We start from the raw sequence: 16,160 nt of genomic DNA, 5'->3' as shown, positions 1-16,160 counted from the left end.
TATTAAGAATCTTATCTTTTGTTGTCTTTTATATGGTAATCCCTGCCTTTAATGATCAGCCCCACAAATTATGGCAGGCCAACAAGATGGCTGGCAAGTACAGCTACAGAAAGGGCTGCTAGTAGGGCTGCATAGCAGCCCTGAGCCAATCAGCTGGGACCTAGTAGATCAGGTCATGATGCAGATCTCTCTCTAAAAAATTTACCCATTTAGAAAAGCACTATGCAGTAAAATTCAGGTAAGCCCAAGTTATTAAAATCAGACCCCTTAGCATTATAGGAAACCAGAAGGAACTCAGATGGGCAAATACCTAGTGTACAAATAGGACATAATGATGACTCAAGTTACAAGGTCATTCTCATTAGAACAATACTGAGAGCAGGCTTATTTTCTAAAACTTGGAGTGTCTATTGGCAGAATAATTGAATGTTAGATTTATGAAAATATATTGGAGTCATCCATTCTTTTGAGTATTTAATGATCCGTTTAAGCTTAAGCCATATGCACTTCAAAACAAAGACATTCATTGTGCTATCATAAGGTTTTCTACTTTCAGAAAATTTTATATAAAGCTGTTTTTGTTTCAATGATGTTCTTTAAAGTGTTAATCCCATTTTACTGTCTAATCTAGATCAGGGTTTTTCAACCTTGGTGCTATTGACATTTTGGACTGGATAATTCTTTGCTTTGTGTATTGTGGGACATTTATTAGCATCATTTGTCTCTACACACTAAATGCCAGAAGCACCTTCTCCATAGTCATGACAATAAAAAATGTTGCCAGATTGCCAAACATCTGGGGCAAGGGAAGCAAAATTGCCCAGTTAGGAACCACTGGAATACATGCTTCCTTTATGTTAGCCTAGAAAATTGACAAGGTAGAAAACAAGGGAATTAGTATTATACATAAAACTCTGATAATGTTCAAGGCCAGTTCAAATTTCTTTAGAAGTCTGAGTTCTGGTAAATTTAAGAAGTTAAGGAAGGGGCCAGCTCTTGGCCAAAGTTAGGAGTAATGGCTTGGAAACAAACCTGACTTAAGAAGGGGATGATGGGAAAGATAAAGTATATTAGCTACTGGCTGCTCAGGTTTCCAGAATCAGCGCAAAATCCTCAAAAGATTCCCCCATGTATGTCTTTCCCTTCTGGCAGTGGTTAGGACTCTCTGAGAAATGCCCCAAATCTCCAAGGAAAGGCCACATCTTGTATCTATTTTTTTGTTCTTTGCCCCGTCCTCTCTCATCTTTATCATGAATGCAAAGCTTCTGCTGTGCAGCTCAAAGTTAATGGACAGTATTCTGCATATTAGGGGTGGAGTCCAGAGATGTAAAAAACACTGTCTCCACGGGGCATTTTCAGTTGCCCAAGTTATTAAAAATCAGACCCCTTAGCATTATAGGAAACCAGAAGGAACTCAGATGGGCAAATACCTAGTGTACAAATAGGACATAATGATGACTCAAGTTACAAGGTCATTCTCATTAGAACAATACTGAGAACAGTCTTATTTTCTAAAACTTGGAGTGTCTATTGGCAGAATAATTGAATGTTAGATTTATGAAAATATATTGGAGTCATCAGTTCTTTTGAGTATTTAATGATCCGTTTAAGCTTAAGCCATATGCACATAAGGTCACTCCTAAATTTGGATTAGTCTTCCTCCACCCTTGCATTCTCTCTATTTTTCTTTGCATCGTCCAGTGCAATAGGTAATGATATGGATTTCACCAGTTCCCCCAATTCCAACCTTCTCTAACTTCCAAATCAATTAGGGTTGGGAGGAGTCATGGTAGAGGAAGCATGAGGAAGACCTCAGTTAATTTTAGGTTTCCTTTTTACCAGGTCTCTTTGTGATGACAAAGTGGTAAGATTTCGAGGGCCAGAGTATCCCAAGAAAGAGACTATTAAAGGGGCTTTTTGCCATGGTTTTATTCTAAGTTAGCTCAGTTCAGAAGGGTAGTATTTAGAAGCCCTGATTTTAGATTTCCATCTATGCTAAAGACCTGAATAATATTCAAGCCTCATCTTTCTCTTCCACTCTTAATTGAGTCTCAGCTTAGAGATAATCCAATTGCTTTATAATTAGAAAAGTTGACATTTCACCTGTCACTAGATTTCACAATTTTAATAAGAATAAAGCCAATGACGAAACTGTAAGTATCAGTCACAGGCCAATATAGAGGTTTTTACTTTAGAGACAATACATATATTTGAATTTAGAGATGCAGAAAATTATATAAAACCAGTCAGTTGTTCTAGTGCTTTTCTGAACTCTTTGGGTGGGACAGTCCACATAAATGGGGGCTCAGTGTGTGGAAGGGCATGCTGTTTCTCGAAAGCTTAGGTGTGAAACTATGGACTAGATTTCCAGATGTCACAATCAAAGCATCATCTGTTAGGGATGAATCAAACATCTGTATTATTTTTTAAAACTTGAGTTTATTTGAGAATGTTACTAGTCATGAGAAACTGTGGTCAATATTTTGCAGAATCATTATAAATAGATATTCCTAACACTGTTTAGAAGCTAGAAAAAAATCATTTGTGTATTTACTGTGTGGGGCTTATGCAATGAAATTCAATGAATTAAAAGCTTTTTCAGGAGGCTTCCTTCTGTAAATTGGTGGTTAATTATTATACATTTATTTTGGAAAGTCAGACATAGTTTTAAACATTCATTTTATTTGCAGGAATCAGGCATGGAAATCATAGAACAATAAAACTGTGTTCTATTCTAAGCTAGTACATAGTTTCTAAGACATAGGCTGCTGGAATTGTAAGCCTTTTAATAAAGAATGTAGGTTGTAGAAATGTATGTTAATTTGAAATATAGAAAGTTAAAATAATATTCTCTCAATAATGGGCACTAACTAAAGGAAGGTTTCTGAAAACATGATGTGACAATAATAGTTAGACCTTTGAATGTCAGAAATTCAGAAAAAGGACCAGCCACTTAAAAGGCAAATATGTATTGAACAAATTTGTATTTCCATGGTCATTCTGAGGACAGAGGAGTAAAATGTTAAGGTTAGTGCTTCAAACAGGTGCAATAACTTTGCTACAGAGCATTTCACTTCTCTGCTCTTGTTTTTCTTCAATTTTCAAAATGGGTAGCAGCTGCTTCAGTGGCAAAATGCACTGAAAACTCCAAGAATTGTCAAAGAATGCAACTGCTCTATGGCATTCAATTGGAATCTTGATATACCTATCTGAAGCAAGTTAAATTGTGGCAATAACAAATTGTGAAATCCAGAGGTTTACTTCTGCTTTCATGGTATTTTCCCTGAAGATAGTAGGCAATCCAAATGCAAGCTTGCTTCGCTCAGAAAGCAGAGTGTCTGCAGATTTTTGGGTTTCATTATAATAACCTGAAAGTGAGATCACAGGAAATAGATTAGTGAATAATGGATCGTCAATCGAAATTGATTAGCTAGCATAAAATCACCTTTATACATAAATCTTTCTAAGGAACAATCACCTTTACCTTGAAAAATACATATGTTTATCATTTCAGGAGGAGACAGTGAAATATTTAAAGTATTCTGTGTGCTAGACAAATGGTCCCTTCAAGTCTCTAATAAGCCTGCTTTAAACTTTATAAAAAATATAGCTGATATTTTACCTTCTTTAATAATCTTTCCTGCAACAGAAACTGAATTCCTTTTCACCTTGGAGTCGAGTAGGAAGCTAAGGAAAAAAAAATACAGAGCTAGCATTTCTCCATTTTAAGGCAGAACAAAGAAACATGATAAAGTCATAGTTGCCTTTTATAGGACAACAGCTTCATTGAGGGAATTGGCAAGACGTTCCTCCATCTTAAAAGGAAACAATTATTGTAAAGCTCACCTACACAAAGTCATTGAGTTCAAATTTTATTTCCATCTTGATGGAGAATAGCCTAAGTGTTGGGAATTTACTCTTTTCCTCGTACCCCAAATGTTGTTCTCAAAAAGTATGCTATGGTTGCATAGTCCTCCAGATCTTGTAGAAGGATCTTTGTTTGACAAAGGTATTTTCATAAACTCAGAGGCCTAGGTGGTACCCCATGATTCTGCTATGGTCCAGTGAGTCTAAAGGGTCCATATACTGTAGACTCACTAGGTCTGTAGCTTACTGGTGGGTCACAGGATGATCCAGAAATATTTCAATCAGTCCTTAAGGGTAAATGACTTTTATGATTCCTTATGATTCACCTAAAACATAAGATAACTTAAAAGCGTTATTAAAATTGGTTTATTATGAGAATTTACCATTATGAGATTTACCATTATGAGATTTTAGCAAGAAATCCAGGGCCACATGATCCTAGGCAATACTGAAAATTTCCTACATCACATATGTAGATAGTTGGAATAACATGCCTGTTTTTGAGGAAGAATTTATGGTCTGGACATTATCAGTGTTGCCTTGAACTAGTCTTGGTTTTCTTTTCTTTTTTTTTTTTTTTAAGATTTTACTTAAACTCAATTTGCTAATATATAGTATAACACCCAGTGCTCATCTCATTAAGTTAGTCTTGGTTTTCAATTGCTGCTCTCTTAGTGTTATTTTTAGCTTCTTGCTGGCAATTCATTTTCAGTTAGCTCTACATGTGAAGTGATGTATATTTACGTGAATGATATTTTGGGGATACATCTTTTCCTACAGCTAGACTTTAAGGACTGTGTACACTGTCATTCAAATAGACTCATCATATTCCTGTTGCTAAAAAAGATATATGCAAAACTCCTCTAAGATTTATTTGATCTGTACATGTTAAGTTCAGTCATACTTTGGCCAAGGTGACTTTTCCCTTTGGGTTCTTTGCTTTTTTCCTAAATAGTTAATTTCCTTACATTACTGCTCATGCAGTAATTTGCACCCAAACGCTTATGTAACCTATTTTGTTCATAGTTGTTAAAATGTTTCAAAGCATAGTCAGGATAGAAGGCTCTTACATTCTTTTTCGACAAAGAAGTTCTTTTTTTGCATTTTTATAAAAATTAACATAAATACAACCTACCTTATTGCGGAAGGGTATGTTATGTAACATATTTTCATTGCGGGCACTTTCATTACCTAGAAATATAAACTCTGTTACTATTTCTTCAGTCTTTCGCGTATTTAATGATTCATATATTCAGGACTTTTAAAAAACATTACATGCTTTGAGTACGATATGGGTAAAGGGAAAAGTTATTGAAGAAACAAGGGGTGTGGCCACTGCTCCTCCTGCCTTTACTACAGGTTTTCCATTTTCAATCCCATCCATGTGGCTAGGTTCTATTGCTTTTCTCCATTCTCACAGTCACTGCTTTGGTTCAGGTTGGAGACAGTTGCTCCAAGTTTAGTCAGGGCTCCCCAGCTGGCCTCTGGCTCCTCTTGACCCTCCCAACCTTCTGCGTACATTCCTCCCCACCACACTAAAGTGAATCACCATCTCAAGTGTTTTTCCACTTTCATTTGCTTTATCAATAATTCCCACTTACCAAGCATCGACTCCCATTGACACATCATTATCAGTCTTTATAGCAATCCCCTATGTAGAAGTCTTGTCTACATTTACATACAAGGCAACTGAGGCCTAAACAGCTTAAGTGGTTTGACAAAGGTAGTAACTGGTAAGTTGTGAAGGGCTAGGCCCATTGGAGTCCAAAGCACATGCTTCTTTTACTGTGTAACCACACCTCTACATTGCTGTTCTTGAATCACCTCAAAGTTATTTTGGATGTCAAGTGGTTTTGCATATACATATGAAAATCTATATGAGTTTTTGCACTGACCTGCCTCATCATATTAAGTTTACTTTAATTTTGAAACTGGTTTATCATATACTTTGTTGTAGTCCAAAATTCTTTGGTAAATAGCAAAAACTTACCATTTGGATGGTGCACAATAGTGAGTTTATCTAGAAGACAGAAAAAGCACATTCTATTGAGTTTTGCTCTATATTTATCTTAAACTTTCTTCTTTTTATTGTTTGACTACTTCTTGTCTTTGAAGTGACTATGAAATCTAATAGTCTGGTTACAAAGATACTAATGTATGGCCACAAAGTGTGAAATCATGTCTTTTACTACTTTTGTCTTTTTTCCTCCTGATGTTTGTCCCAAGGTGTTACGATTTTAGAAACATTAGACACTTAATAAAAGCTTGCTATTCTGCTTTAATATATTTTAGCCTGTGATATTCCATTCTTTTTTTCAAATTAACATTATTCAGTATGTTTAGTACAATTCAGACATTTTAAAGTATGTACGTTTACGACTTTTGACAAATCTATACAGCCATGTACCCATCACCCAGTTAGGAGAGAGAACATTTCATTTCTACAGAAAATTCCCTTGTGCCACCCATTAATATTCACTCCACCATTACCCCTAGTGACCCCAATCTGATTTTTATGGCTATAGATTAGTTTTTATCTAGAATTCCAGATAAATGGAATCTCAAACCATGTACTCTTTCGTGTTTGATATTTTTCATTTAGCATAAAGCTGTGAGATTCATTCGTGTTGTTGTGTGTCATAGTAGGTATTTCTTTCTATTGTTGACTATATTCCATTGTGTGAATATACTATGGTATAACTATCTCTTCTATTATTGGACATTTGGGTTGTTTCTGGTTTGGCCATTATAAATGAAACTGCTATGAATTTTGTGAACAAGACTTTGGGTACACATAATGTTTCCTTTTCTTTTCTTTTCTCTTTTTTTTTTCTTTTGGCAAAATACATAGGAATGGTTTGTCTAGGCCATAAGGTAGGTGCACATTTAACTGTTTCATCACAACTGTTTCATGACACCACTTTACCCTTCCATTAGCAATTCATGCAATGCATATCCAGTGTACTATATCCTTATCACTTCATTTTGACAATATCTAAATATTCTAGCCATTATATTTGTTGTGTATTGGTATTTCATTTAGTTTAATTTGCATTTTCCTGATGATTAATGATGTTGAGCATATTTTCACATGATAATTTGCCATTTGTTTTTATAAACTAAGGTCTAGGTATGAGATGTGCTCATTGGTGCTGGGCTGTCCTTGCTTCTAGGGCTTTTCAGCAGAAGGGCTAAAGAAACACATTTTTATACACACAGTTATATTTCTATATCTATTTGTAATAAGTTGTTACTTTTACCTCCAATTCCAATCTAGAACCACAAGATTCATTCCAACCTTCCTTCTTTCCTTAGAAGTTACTCCTTTCTCTGACAATAGGAAGTCTGGCTATTACTATCCATATTACATTTATTTATTTACTCCATCTTGAATGTACAAATGGTACTTTTGAAATTGCTGAGCTAAAACTCTATAGAGAAATAAACCTACTAACTGGAGTACAGAATACATTTTTGTGTACTGATTTTTTAAAAAATTTTATCTTTGGAATATTCTGTTTTCTAAATTATTTTGTTAGTTTTCTTCTGTCTACCTTCAGTATGGTAACACCTCTAGGTTCATTTTCTTCTGCTCTTCCTGCCTCCTTCTCAGCCTCATCTTTGTTAAATATGTAAAACATTTCATTCAAAGGAGTGTAATTATTTTAGTTTTGTAAGTTTTGCTTTTTGATTAATTTGTTCTTTTTGTCTAAGTTAAGTGTATTGGCAAAAAATTAATTATTTTTCCTTAGTATCTTTATAGTATCTATAGGATCTGTTATGATAACCTGACTTTACTTTCCTGATATGGTAACTCTTGTTTTTGCTTTTTTCCAGTTCATTTTATCAATTTTAGTTATGTTTTCAAATAACTGATTTTTGGTTTTATCTCTTTAATTTGATATTGATTTTTTATTTCATTTTGTATTGACTTTTGATCTGTTCCTTATAATTTTTCCTCTTACCTCATTTTTGGTTTGAGTTTGCTTTTCATTTTCCAGTTTCCTGAAGTGGAAACCTAGATCACTGATCTTAAGCTTTTCCTTTTTCTACTACAATATTTATAGCCAAAGATTTACCTCAAAGTACTATTTTAGTTGCATTTCACACATTTTGATATGTTGCACTTTCATTATCATTCAGGTTGAAATATTTTCTTGTGATTTCTTATTTGATCCATGGGTTATTTTGAAATGTACTTAATTCCTAATGATTTGGAGGGACATTTCTAATTTTTCAATCAAATTCTAATTTCTGGGATGCCTCGGTGGCTCAGTGGTTGAGCGTCTGCCTTTGGCTCAGGGTGTGATTCTGGGATCCGGGATCGAGTCCCACATCAGGCTCCTTGCACAGGCCTGCTTCTCCCTCTGCCTCTGTCTCTGCTTCTCTCTCTGTGTCTCTCAAAAGAAAAATCTTTAAAAAAAACTAATTTCTTTCTGTTGTGGTAAGAGAATATAGGCAAATATGTACTCTAAGTTTTTCCCATGTCATGTTCTGTAAACATCAATATATTTCCTATTTATTCTCTCCTTAAAACCATATTTTAAAAATTAATTTAACTATGGTTATAGAAGTTTCTTTAAAGTATTGTCTATTAAGACCCACAATGGGACCATTTTAGATTCAGTTTTTTTTAATGGCTTTCCTTTTCTTTTCTATGAATTACATATTCCTATATCTTTGTATGCCTTCCTTTTTTAAAAAAATTGAATACTGGACATTATAGACAATCAATTGTATATTCTAGATTCTGTAATATTCCTCTACTAATAAGTGTAGGTTCTTATTTCAGCAGGAAGTTTGATTATTGGTATGAACTTATATAGGCCTGGTTTTATGCTTTCTTTTCAATGTTGACTTATAGATAGCCCAAGGAATTTTCTGAAGCCCTCAGTAGGAATGAGCCTGCAAACTCTCCCTTCCATGTGGCTCTTGTAAGGGCTTGGTTTTAGGCTTTGTTAGGGCAGGTCTACAGGAGTTCTCACCCTAAGTCATGGTCTTTAATCATTACATTTCTTGGTTGTCACAGCAGGATGCAATGTTTTAACAAATTGTTAAGAAGATCTTTCCACTCTGGCAGGGCAAGAACTCGACTTCCCCAGTATGGCTTTTCCCTGGCTCTGGTCAAACTCTAGTATATCTGTTTTGCTTTCAGTGTCCTAGAAGCTGTTATCTTATATGCCTCAGTGGTCTTGCTCTGCACATGTTCAGCTCACCTCTTGACCACAGATTTGTGAAATCCCTCACTCCATCTGAGGCTACCTCTCTACACAGCCATCTCCTCTTCAGTGACCCACCACACACATTCTTAGAAGCTTTGGTTGCTCTGAATCTGATCTTTCCCTCCTCATTTCAAAGGATTGCCTTGCTTTGCACAGACTCTAGTCAGAAAATCAGTCTCCTGGGTCATCATTAGAGCTACCCTGTAAGTTTTGTCACTGGAATTATGGTCTTAGGCTGTTAACTGCCTACTCTCTGAAGTCAACTGCCTCATATTTTTGCCCAGTGTTAGTGTTCTGTACAGTGGGAGGGTTTGTCTGGTACTACTTTTGGTTAGAAAGGGAACTAGCTGATTCCTAATTAAGACAGCAATGATTAAAAGCATTGACTTTGGAGTAAATAAATTTTTTTTTTTATTGGTGTTCAATTTGTCAACATACAGAATAACACCCAGTGCTCATCCCGTCAAGTCCCCACCTAAAAAAAATTTGTAGTTTCTAGTCTGTGTGTCTTTGGGCTTCTTAGTTTCTTACAATCTCAGTTTCCTTATTTATAAATTGAGACTAATGTCTACCACAAAGGGTTATTGTAAGAAATTCAAAAGATAATTTTAAGTGTATAGTAGTCAAATATTAGCTGTTACTACCTAATAGTCCTTAGTAAAAGTATTTATATATTTTGTGATTTTATACATTGTTAAAATTTTAATCTTTTTCCACATTAGAATGGAGATCTATAGGACTCAGTCATCTGTAAATCAGCCCCGTGTTTATTAACTTAATTATTTTAGAAAGTATATTTCTGTTTTTAGAAAACATTTCTAAGAGAGCTTAAAGAATTTTCTATGGAAAAGCAGATACCAATTTAATAATATGAAAATAAAAATTTTCAAGGTAAATTTCAACATGAAGCACTAGCTAAAACCTATGCAATCTTACCGAAAATGGAAGAGATGGAAATTTCAAGGTTTGCTAGTGATTGTCAGTTTTTAATTATCTGTGCAGGGGTTAAGGACTTAGGGAAAGAGTGGTCCAATAGTGACAACATAATTTATTTTCAATTTTGGAATGTGCTGTTTATCTTTGGAGAAGATTTACCAACTTAATAATGTTTGGTTTGTATTAAGATTAAAACGAGTGTCCCCCTCCCCAGAACAATTAACAATTGTTAATTATTAGCAAGGGGAATCTGCATTGCCAAGAAACATGCTTGCTGCATGGGAAAACAACCTGAGATTTATAATTTAAAATTATCCACATGTGGACAATTGTGAGAACTGATGCATTGAGAATATTCAACCTTATTAAAAAAGTATGACTCAATAATTCAGTACTCTGTGTAATGGCTCATACATATTAAAATTATGGGGTGGAATTAAATTATTTGCAAATTTCACAGAAATCAAAGGAAAGAAATTAGCATTTATTGAAGGTTTGTTATGGATCAAAGAAGTTGAAAAATGTTTTAGATATCAAGGTACACAACCACTTTCAGATATATCCATAACTACTCCTGTTTTGCAGACAAGGAATTCAAGTACCAAGGATTAGACACTGTCCAGGCATACAGCTGGGAAGTGATGAAGCGCAGATTTGAATTCAGGCTTGACTCCACAGCCCTTGCATTTTCTTCTTTTAGAGTGATAAAGGAATAACAGGCAAATCTTACTTACCAGACACATTTTCTTCTTCTGGCCTTTTCCCAATAATGCAATCTCGTAGTTGGCGTAGTTTTTCCTTAATAAGGAAATGACCAGAAAATACAAGTGAATATCTACAAATTTGTCATGGATCAAATGAGAACTTCAACTACTGTCACTAGGACTACCATGACTGTATAACACTAATTTGGTACTTACACTGTCCCAATCAACCATCCCTGATATTTTAACCATGTTATCTTACTTAATATTTGCAAAGTCATAAAGTATCTATATCACCATATTATTTTACATATATAGAAACTGAGATTCAGGGACGTTACATAATTTTCCCAAAACACACAGTTGTAAGTGATGGAGTCAGCATTGGGACTCAAACCCCAATTCTTGTGGTTGCTGTTTTTTCCCAATCTAACACCTGAGGGAGCTATCTTGGCTATCTGGTGTCCAAGAGCATTAGTGTGACACTGTGGTGATTTGCTACTGCCTAAGCCTACTTTCAGCCTCTGTGGGCACATTTTTTCCTATAAATGCTTTCTAAGAACTAGGAACTTGGAAACAAATGATGGACTCCCCTTCTTAGCTCATTTGTGATCTTTCTTTGCTTTCTAAAACATTCTACATTGAACATCTATTATCATTTTAACCAAAATGTAAAACAGGCTAACATTCAAAAATCTTTTAGAAGAGAATCTAAGAATAGCACTTTTCCCTAAGTGTTTCACCTGAAACCTAGAAACCATGCTTCTTAAAAAGAGAGTTATTTTCATTGCCATAGACATCCTCTCTGTGAGTGGGGTAAACATTCTTCTATAGGCACTCAGTGGTTATGAGCAGCAGTGAGGAAGGTGAAAGTCAACGTTCCTATCTTCTCAACCATCTCACCTTCAACTCCAAGGGTTCTACATGGGCTTCACTACTCTAGAAACTCTTCTATTATGAACTCTATGTTTGTGCCATTTTTCCTCTTATTTTCTTCAGATAATACCTCTGTCAATAATGTAATATCACAGTTACCTCTGATAGATTTATCCTTGGGGTATAAATGGATATTTGTGCAAACTACAAGATTAATATTGAAGTGTACATGAATGAGTGTGTACATATGTTGGGGAAATGTGGAAAACATTCCCTTTTCTATTATTGTGGGTTATCACAATATAGGGGAAAAATGTAGGGGAATAAGCTCCTTGACACTGGTCTTGGTAATAGTTTTCTGGATATGACACCCCAAAGCACAATCAACAAAAGCAAAAATAAACAAGTAGGATTACATCAACCTAAAAAGCTGCTACACACCAAAATAAATAAAAAATAATGAAAAGGGAACCCAACGAATGGGAAAAAATATTTGCAAATCATATCTCTGGTAAGGGGTTAATATCCAAAATATATTAAGAATTCAAACAACCCAATAGCAAAATGCAAATAATATAGTTAAAAAATGGCCAGAGAAAAAAATGGCAGAGGAAATAAATAGGGTTTTTCAAAAAAAAAAAAAAAAAAAAAGACATACAAATGGTCGACAGGTATATGAAAAGGTGCTTAATATCACTAATAAATAGGGAAATGCAAATCAAAACCACATTTTGGTATTATCACCTCATACCTGTTAAAATGGTTGACAGAATGTGGAGAAAAGGGAATCCTGGTGCACTGTTGGTGGGAATGCAAATTGGTGCAGCCATATTGAAAAACAGTATGTAGGCTTCTTAAAAATTTAAAAATAGAACTACCATATGATTTAGTAATCCCACTCCTGGATATATATCTGAACACAACTAAACAATATTGAAGAGATATCTGCACCTTCATGTTCACTGTAGGATTATTCACAATAGCCAAGATATGGAAACAACTTAAGTGTCTGTCAATGGATGAATGGATTAAAAAAGAAGGAAATCCTGCAATTTGAAAAACAGGAATGGACCTTGAAGGCATACTAGGTGAAAAAAGTCAGAGGAGAAAGATAAATACAGTATGATATCATTTATATGTGGAATCTAAAAAACCTGAACTCAAGAGAGTAGAGTGGTGGTTACCAGGGACCAGGGGAGTGGAGGGAAAGAGAAGTTGGTCAAAGGGTACAAACTTCTAGTTTTAAGAGAAATAAGTTCTGGTACCCAATGCACAGCATGGAAACTATAGTTAACAATACTGTATGATATACTTGAAAGTTGCTAAGAGAGTATTAAATGTTACACTATTAAATACTGTCACCGCAAACAGAAATGATCCTTTTGTGACATAATGGAGATGTTAGCTAACACTATGGTGGTAATCATTTTGCAATATGTAAGTGTGTGAAATCAGCACGGTGGTATGCCTTAAATTTACCCAATGTTATAGCCAATTATATCTTACTAAAGCTGGAAACATAAAAAGGAAAAAGACTGACTGATCGTCAGAGTATTCATTCAAAAAAAAAAAAGTATTCATTCAGAGTCACTGAACTCTGGCTCTAATGGAAAGCAGTCTTAGTGCTTGTTCTTGTATTTACAGGTAAATTTTGTTTTGCATAAACACTACACGTATTCATTACCCCATTATCCCTATATACACGACAAGTCAGACCACTCTCAAAGTAGTAATAGGCCACCCTAAATTCTTTCAAAAACAATATTAAATATAAATATACAGAGGCAGCCCTGGTGGCTCAGCAGTTTAGTGCCGCCTTTAGCCCAGGGCCTGATCCTGGAGACCCAAGATCGAGTCCCATGTCGGGCTCCCTGCATGGAGCCTGCTTCTCCCTCTGCCTGTGTCTCTGCCTCTATCTCTCTCTCTTTCTCTCTCTCTCTATCATGAGTAAATAAATAAAATCTTTTAAAAAATAAAAATAAATATAAGTATACAACAAAATAAAAACAACCAAAACTTTAAAATAACAACTAGCAAAATAATTTCCAGGAAGGTATTTCGGTTGGATTCTCTAAATTGTAAGCCTTATTATGGTCCATGGAAAATGAAGTATGATTGACTTATTTCAACAAAATTTGCTAGCAATGCTAGGAAAGTGTTTGTGTAGGTCTACATTTAGGCACATTTTATCCTTTTAGGGTAAGAGGGACCTTTGACAGTGATGGTTTTGGTGCAGGTTGAGAAGCAAGGCTATCATTCTGATCAGGAATGACGATTAGTTGTAGAACTGTAAAATCAGCACTCTTTCCCATTTGTTTGGCAAAACAACTGGCCTTGCTTGGCACTGCAAAACCTGGCTCAGGACCAGCCACCGCCAATCAGAACTGTCCTTCAAGACAAGTGGCTTCTGAGAAGGAGTGATCTCAGAGGTGCTGGGCAAGTCCCCTTGCCTAAACTATCTTCTGCCTATAAGCCACACTTGTTTGAAATGCTATCACTGGGACTCATTTTTCTGTTGTTTAAAAATGTTTTCCTAAGCATTGTTTTTCGATAAAAATGATCTCCTGGGAAAGGTAGTATATTAAGCTATTAATGATTATTTGTACTTTGGTCTAAACTAGCGAATTAAATGTGTTTAATCAGTTTCCTGTGAACTGGTTTCTATGGCGCTGGGGCTTTCTGTGATGAGAATAAAAAAACTGTTTTTGGGAGTAGGAGGGCTTGTGGGATGACACGGAATCCAGTCTTGATACCCCTCTCTGAGGAATGTCATAGGGTGGATATGGCATATTTTGTTTTCATGTTCATAGAAGAACCACCTAATACCTCTTGGGATGTATGTTATATTAATAGAATACAAGCTCACCTGAAGTTAATACTCTTGGCAGCATTTCTCAGTAAATGTTGACTGATATATATAGTTTTTTTCCCCCAAAGGTTAAAGGGAAGAGAAGAGAAAACTTAATATATCTAATTGAGGACTATTACCTAATATGATTTAAATTATTTTCTTTTTCCCTTTAAGCCTAGTTAACATAATACACTCTTCAGAACGCTGAGCACATGTTAGAGTAAAGATGCTTCATCTGAATTTCAGCAATGAGATTCACAAAACATTTACTAAGTTAAGAACAGCCTTATAAGGGAGCACCTTGGTGGCTCAGTGGTTGAGCATCTGCTTTTGTTTCAGGTCGTGGTCCCAGGCTCCTAGGATCGAGCCCTGCATCAGGCTTCCCTTGAGGAGCCTGCTTCTCCCTCTGCCTCTCTCTCTCTCTCATGAATAAATAAATACAATCTTAAAAGAAAAGAACAGCCTTATAAGGTGATTAGGAATTATCTCTGATGCACTGGGTCCCAGCACTGAGTTCATTGATCGTTTATAAACATGAATCATTTAATTGGTAGTTTGAAAAACATCTTTTTTGTGGTCAGTTAAAATCAAAAGAACAGTTACCTGTGTTTCTTGTAAAGACATTTACAGAGAGGCTCTGCAAGTGAGTGAATGTTACAGAAGGGATTGGGGTCAGTATTACCTGTTGAATCATCTCTAGCTCGGTCTTTCCCATCTGCCACTGTTTAAATTTCTCTAGGGCTTCATCCACAGATAGTTTCCCATTTTTGACCTTCTCCTGCAAGAGGATGAGTTCCTCCTGTCCAGCAGCAAGGCAGTCCACGGTGGAAAAGGCTTGACTCTCCATCCGAGCTCTGTCTACAATGTGAGGAGAGAAGTTTTAACAAGAAAACAATATATAACAACTGGGGAACAAAAGCACTGTAAAAATTAATCAGTTGAGTTTCTTGTTCCTGCCAGTCTATAAGCAGTTACAGAATAAATCAGTACAAAATTTTTAATGAGTTTTTTCTAAAGATTATTGTGCCGAGTACCTAGTGTTATGGGCATAAAGAATGTGTGTCATCACTGAGGAAAGAAAAAGGGACAAACAGAGAAAGAACAGTAGTAAATTTCTGCATTGTACTAGTCGTGGGCAGTAGAAAAATTTCATGTTCTTTTTGTGAGGATTATTTTTTATCACATGCACAAAATACTTAGCATAGTGCCTGTCATGCAGTAAGTTAAATAAAGATTAACATTATTATCAATGATAAACATTTGTGGAATAAACATAATCTCTGTAGCTTTGGGAAGAGAGATCCTAACCAACATCCAAGTATCATGAGATTTTTAGGAACATTGACAACTTTACTCCTAAAAGATTTAAAATAAGCAATTGCTGCTCATTTTGTAACAAACTATTCTCTTTCCAAAAGAGTTTATTTTTCTCAGCGCAATAAGAACATTGGATGGTCCAATTTCCCATGTGCTGCAGCTAATGCCACACCATAGACCAGTCCAAGGTACAGTAGCAGCAAACCACAGACCATGGGTGAATTCAGTGCTTTATTTGTCCAATGTAGTGTTTAAAGACATAAAAAAGGCTGCATACCCTTAAGGATGCTCTGTGCTCTCCAGACTACCTCAATCCCTGTCACTCCTTATGGTCACCAGATGACATCACACTTGTTAACTGCCTGGTTGCAGAACTCATCTGAGTTT

General features: G+C 35.5%; 1 protein-coding gene and 1 long non-coding RNA gene across 9 annotated transcripts in view; one reads left to right on the top strand and one right to left on the bottom strand.

Annotated features, from left to right (window-relative positions):
- The window catches only part of LOC140623956 (uncharacterized), a 135,072-nt gene that overhangs the window by 93,885 nt on the left and 25,027 nt on the right, over nt 1-16,160 (top strand). The window lies entirely within an intron of this gene.
- Nucleotides 2,663-16,160, bottom strand: part of BANK1 (B cell scaffold protein with ankyrin repeats 1) — a 287,136-nt gene continuing 273,638 nt past the window's right edge. For all 5 annotated transcript variants that reach the window (XM_072810740.1, XM_072810741.1, XM_072810738.1 and 2 more), the window contains 6 exons: nt 15,139-15,314; nt 10,760-10,823; nt 5,858-5,887; nt 5,003-5,058; nt 3,623-3,687; nt 2,663-3,368 (listed from right to left, as the gene is read on the bottom strand). In XM_072810740.1, the coding sequence (XP_072666841.1) occupies nt 3,628-3,687; nt 5,003-5,058; nt 5,858-5,887; nt 10,760-10,823; nt 15,139-15,314 (386 nt within the window). In that variant the 3' untranslated portion in view covers nt 2,663-3,368; nt 3,623-3,627. The remainder of the gene's footprint in view (nt 3,369-3,622; nt 3,688-5,002; nt 5,059-5,857; nt 5,888-10,759; nt 10,824-15,138; nt 15,315-16,160) is intronic.

Source organism: Canis lupus, chromosome 33 (assembly GCF_048164855.1).
Source record: "Canis lupus baileyi chromosome 33, mCanLup2.hap1, whole genome shotgun sequence".
In the NCBI taxonomy this organism is placed as follows: Eukaryota; Metazoa; Chordata; class Mammalia; order Carnivora; family Canidae; genus Canis; species Canis lupus.
Note: the sequence above shows the minus strand (reverse complement) of the source record. Positions and strands in the feature narration are given on the sequence as shown.